This window comes from Eutrigla gurnardus (assembly GCF_963514095.1).
Source record: "Eutrigla gurnardus genome assembly, chromosome: 3".
Classification (NCBI taxonomy): Eukaryota; Metazoa; Chordata; class Actinopteri; order Perciformes; family Triglidae; genus Eutrigla; species Eutrigla gurnardus.
The window spans coordinates 16,490,082-16,494,993 of record NC_139917.1 but is presented as its reverse complement, the minus strand read 5'-3'; the positions used below and the strand labels follow the sequence as shown (position 1 = coordinate 16,494,993).

Sequence of the window (4,912 nt, the reverse complement as noted above, 5' to 3'; positions counted from 1 at the left end):
TAATTGGGCTGAGCTTGGTGTCATCTGTGGTGTAATTATTTAGAGATGACGTCACAGAATAAAGTGCCACAGGTATGCACCATGTCTCAGTATGAAACAAACTGTCTGGTATGTTTTTATTATTTTATTTATTTTGTCTTATTCATTCAAGCACCCAACTCCAAATAAAAACAGTGTTACTCAATGCTTTTAATTTTTTAATTTTATTGAAGCGCATGACAGATAATAGAAACATAGCAGGAATACAGCTTCTTACATTGTTACTGAAACTTTTAATTTTCACTATCTAAGTCTGGATTTTCTCTTACTATCCTACCATCTTATGAGGTCCTTTAACTTGCAAGACCAAGGAATGAGGTGTGATGGTTTTGCCCCATTATGACAAACAGTGTCGAGTTACATGTCAAGAGTGTAAAAGACGGTGGTGTCTGGTGGATTAACAGGTTAAAACATCTTTGGAGATGTTTTAATCTACAAAGATATTATGATTGTCACTGAATCTTTTGGATCATATTTAGCTCTGATGCCCTGACGGAGCAGTTTTGATTATGTTTCGCGTCTCATCCAAGAGGCTTCTTCAGAGGTTTACTCTTCTTCCTTGGACTGCATGGCCAGAGACTGCAAGGCAGAGAAGACGGTATCTGGCATCTCTGTCTCCTCCAGTTTAGACTTGGCACAGAAGAAAGGAGGGCTGTAGTCCATGGGGTTTGTGTTGCCCAAAACCCAGTTGTATGTGCTGCAACGTAAACAAAAATGTACTTTTTGAGAATCATCATTACTGTTAGATGATCACAGATGAAACAAGTACGATATATCATGTACGAAGAACAGCTGACGATGAACAGCAGATGGCAAAGTGTGTATCACTCTTCAGGAAAATAATAAAATTATACCGGTAGTATTTAATAATAATAGTTATGACTTTTTACCATTAGATTACCAATCTCTTTACTTTAGCTTTTAAATAGTCTTCATGAAGAGATGACTGTTCACTGTGGTCATCCCTCTGTAATGCACTCAACGTTCATATTAAAGACTGCTCTATAATTAAATTGACTTTGTTTTTTTATATTGTATAATTATAATAATACAGTATTAATATTAATAGTTGCATTGGCCTTAATGGTGATGTTGGTTATTTTGCTGTTTCTATGCTCCTGTGGTTTTGTCAGCTCAGGTTCTCACCTGACCGTCGTCCATCCAGATGCTGGAGTGTAGACAGACACAGTCATAGGGATGCAGCCAATCTCAGTGAAGACGGCCGAATACTGGCCTGATGGCATGAAGCATGAGTCACATGTGAGGGTCTATCAATAAACATTGTGCTGCACAAAAACGTCACCTTCTTTTTTTTAAAATGGTCTGCATGGTTAAAGGCATTCAGACTAAACTGCAACACGAAAGGCAGGTGGAAAAAAAGACAAATTAGGTGGCCTAAAACTTTTAAAAGGGACTATTAATAAACACACATTCATGCAATGCAATTTGCTTCAAAATGAGTGTAAGTGGTAAATATGAATTGTTCTTTCACATTCTGTCTGATATCTGAGATCATATTTGAATTTAAAGCTTTGATCTTCAATTGTAGTTTTCTAATTGTAGATGTAATTTCTATGGATTGTTGGTTCCATGTAGCAAGTTGTTGGCCACAGTCACACACTTTCATTACAGCACTAGAATCAGGCAAATCGATGACATAGCACACTGGAGCAAGAACTATCATCCCTTCGGGTGTAGTGTTAATAAAACCAGATTCCTTCATTTAGAATACAATGTCTCCTCTTACCGTTTTGTGGGAGTCTTCCATACCAGTTGTTGGCCAGTACGCCCATTCCCCAGGAGGAAGAAGAGCCCAGGAAAACCTGACCCAGCAGTTGAGCATCAGAGGGAACTTGCATGGGAATGAATTTGGTATCCAATGGTTTCTTCTTGCAAGAAAATTTGCTCCAGTTGATCTCATAGTAGATTTCCTGAAAGAACAAAGATAGACAAAGAATGACAACATTTCCTCTGAAAATCCTGAGGGAGTACTAGTTTCTTTCAGTGTTTTAATTTATCGTCAATTTCAAAGAGCTGTTTTTATTTATTGTTGTCATTGTCAATTGGTAGTAACAGGGAAATCATCAGCAGGGGGCAGTATGGGGAAGGGAAACTTGAGACAATGCAGAACTAGAAAAAGCCATTTCTGACAAAAATGCTGTGTGAATGCTGGATGACGAAAAAGATGACACAATTCTGAAAATGTATTCATTTCTGAAAGTATTAAAAGTGTAAAAGTGATATCGCACATGTCCTAACTGAGCTGAACATTTGGATATTTGAATAAAGTTCTACATTGAAAAATGCGATGTTAGATGACCAAAAAGCAGGGGACGCATCATAATAAATGGAATGTTCACATGTAAAAGAACGTATGCTTCCAGCCTTCACACCAACATGTAGCCATTGTAAGATTTAAGTATTATTTTTATACTTTGCAGGTAAATTGAAGATATACGGGACCTATATTAGACACAATTCTGTAAGTTGGTTGCATTGTGTTAAAACATTGTTGTATTTGTCAGTGAATGCTTTGACCATGTCCTGACAACATGTCATGTTAACCGGCGAGGCACTGTTAAAAATGTCTACTGTTCTAGCAAATAACTAATTTAATATTTGTGATCTTTCCATGCATTGTCAGGCAAGAAGATTCATCAAGAAAATAAATATATGTATTTTTTAAAAAGCAAAATATTCTGTTTTTATTCTCTTGAATCTCAGAAATTGCTGCTTTTCCCTCATATCAATGTAAAATTAGTCATGTAATTAGAAGAATATTCAGCAGATGAATTGATAATATGTCATGTTTTCCTTTAGAAGAATCAATGCAAATATGTACCTGAAATATATTTTTTCCTTTGCACAACAATATTACATCTGTAGCACCTGATTGGCATGTTTTATATGCTTTTGCATTGTGTAACAATTGTATTTATGAAAGGTTTTTGCATAAACTGGGAGAAAATACTGAATGTATTCACAACATCTATTACTTGTCATTGTTAGGGGTAAATTCTGAATGTAGCTTATATTTACAAACCACCATTCATGGTTATGGGACATTGTATTGTAAAAAGAGTAATTATATATGATGATGCAACAGCAAAAGGGATTTCGAAGAATTATAGAGAAATGACAGGTTAGCCAATTAATCTGTTACAGTACCGGTTAGGTTATGGCGACAGATAAGCTGCCATATGCAAGGTGGTCTCACAGCAAAGGTCGAAAGCCAAATCAGAATGAACACAACTTAGATTAATAGAAATCCTGAAAGGTATTGCCAGAAACAATTTAACCAGGGTAACATACCTCTTTGAAAAGCATCAGTTGGTCCATTGAAGAGGTCTGATTGTTGACGAGCCCGTAGTCTTTAACTCGCATCCTCTGAGCAAAAGCATCATAGCTTATTGATCCTGTGGACATGTAGAGTCCGTTGGCATCCATCTGAAAAAAGAGTCAGAGCAGAAAGTGAAGGGAAAGACACGGATCAGTTGACAGGTTGATCCAGGAGAGATTATATGTGGGGATTGTATGTATGAGCAGACTCACCAGAGTGAAGCCTCCACTCATCAGCCCAGGAGCAACTGTTGAAGAGAACGCCAAAGTGTTTCAGAAGTCAGTTCTCTTAGAGTTATGAGATAGAACTAAAGCATAATGTGTAAATAAACTCTGTGTTGGCAAAGAAATACTTTTACAGTCTGGTTTGTCTTTATTAGAGATCTGGCACGTCTGTATCCCTTAATTCCAGATAATATTAAGGATAAAGAAACAGCCTTATTTTTATTTTCTGGTAAATACAAAATAAATGTAAAAAAACACAAAAGTAATTCTATCAACACAGTCACAGGCAACAGTATTACAATGCCTTGTCAATTATTAATGCTGTTTTTCTTTCTTTTGATGCTCATCTTACAGCCACTTTATTTGTATCTGTCATGTACAAATGGTCACCATGTGGGGTGTCTCTACTCACCGCAGGGCTTTGGTGCCTGGGCGGTAGCAGCAACCAACGCCAGGCTGAGGCAGGACAGCACACTGATGAATTTCATGTTGTGACGCTTTCGTAGCCAGAGGAGGTGAAACTGTGAGCGTTCTGGTCTCAGGAGAGAGCCCGCACCCCCATATATACCAGCTCACAGCGGGTCGCTCTCACGCCATGCGGTCCAACCCCCCTCTGTATTCTTTTTGGCTGCCTCCACGAGGGAAAATATGACCAGCTGGTTAACAGCCCTGCTTCGTAAAAGTTGGTGAGACCATTGATAAGATTAGGCGATGCATCACATTTCAGTGTTTCATGTTCAAGCACCGAGCTCATCAGATATTCTGGAGATATTATATCTGAGTGCATTGTTAGCTGTTGTACCTCGTGATTATCACTCTAAATGCACACGCACACACACACACACACACACACACACATTAGGCATGGGATGAAAATTTCATGTCAAAATTATGCTAGCCAATATAATTGCGGTTCATTATATTATTATTATTTTTTTGTTCAAATGCATAAATACATTAAATATGATAGCAATAATGATAGCAGCTAGAAAGCTTCCTTTATTGAAACTGTCCAGTAAAGTCTACAGCTCCAGTGTTGTGAATGCAGCTGTGAATTTTTCCATGGTGCACAGAATAAGTCCGCCTGCTTTTTTTCTCAGACATCAAGGTTGCATTCATCTGAAGTACCAGTGAATGGTAGAGTGCATTCCTCCTTACTTTTGGGTTATTTCATCAACATTTTGGTCTTGTCTGGTTTTATTTTTAGCTATTGCTTTATCACATCCTTTCATTGCCAACTGTAATAATTATAGAATAAGTATGTTTAAGCGAGTGGATTAATTGATCAGCATTTACAGCATTTACAGTA

General features: G+C 37.5%; 1 protein-coding gene across 1 annotated transcript; it reads right to left on the bottom strand.

The window, feature by feature from the left end:
• Positions 1-321: 321 nt before the first annotated feature.
• Positions 322-4,091, bottom strand: LOC311010826 (ependymin-like; the record flags this gene model as incomplete). The annotated part of the gene is made up of 6 exons (XM_084005470.1): positions 322-736; positions 1,186-1,273; positions 1,787-1,970; positions 3,352-3,486; positions 3,592-3,626; positions 4,016-4,091. 6 exons carry the CDS (start codon positions 4,089-4,091, stop codon positions 586-588), a joined length of 669 nt encoding a protein of 222 aa, XP_083861596.1. The 3' UTR covers positions 322-585.
• Between the last annotated feature and the right edge of the window lie 821 nt (positions 4,092-4,912).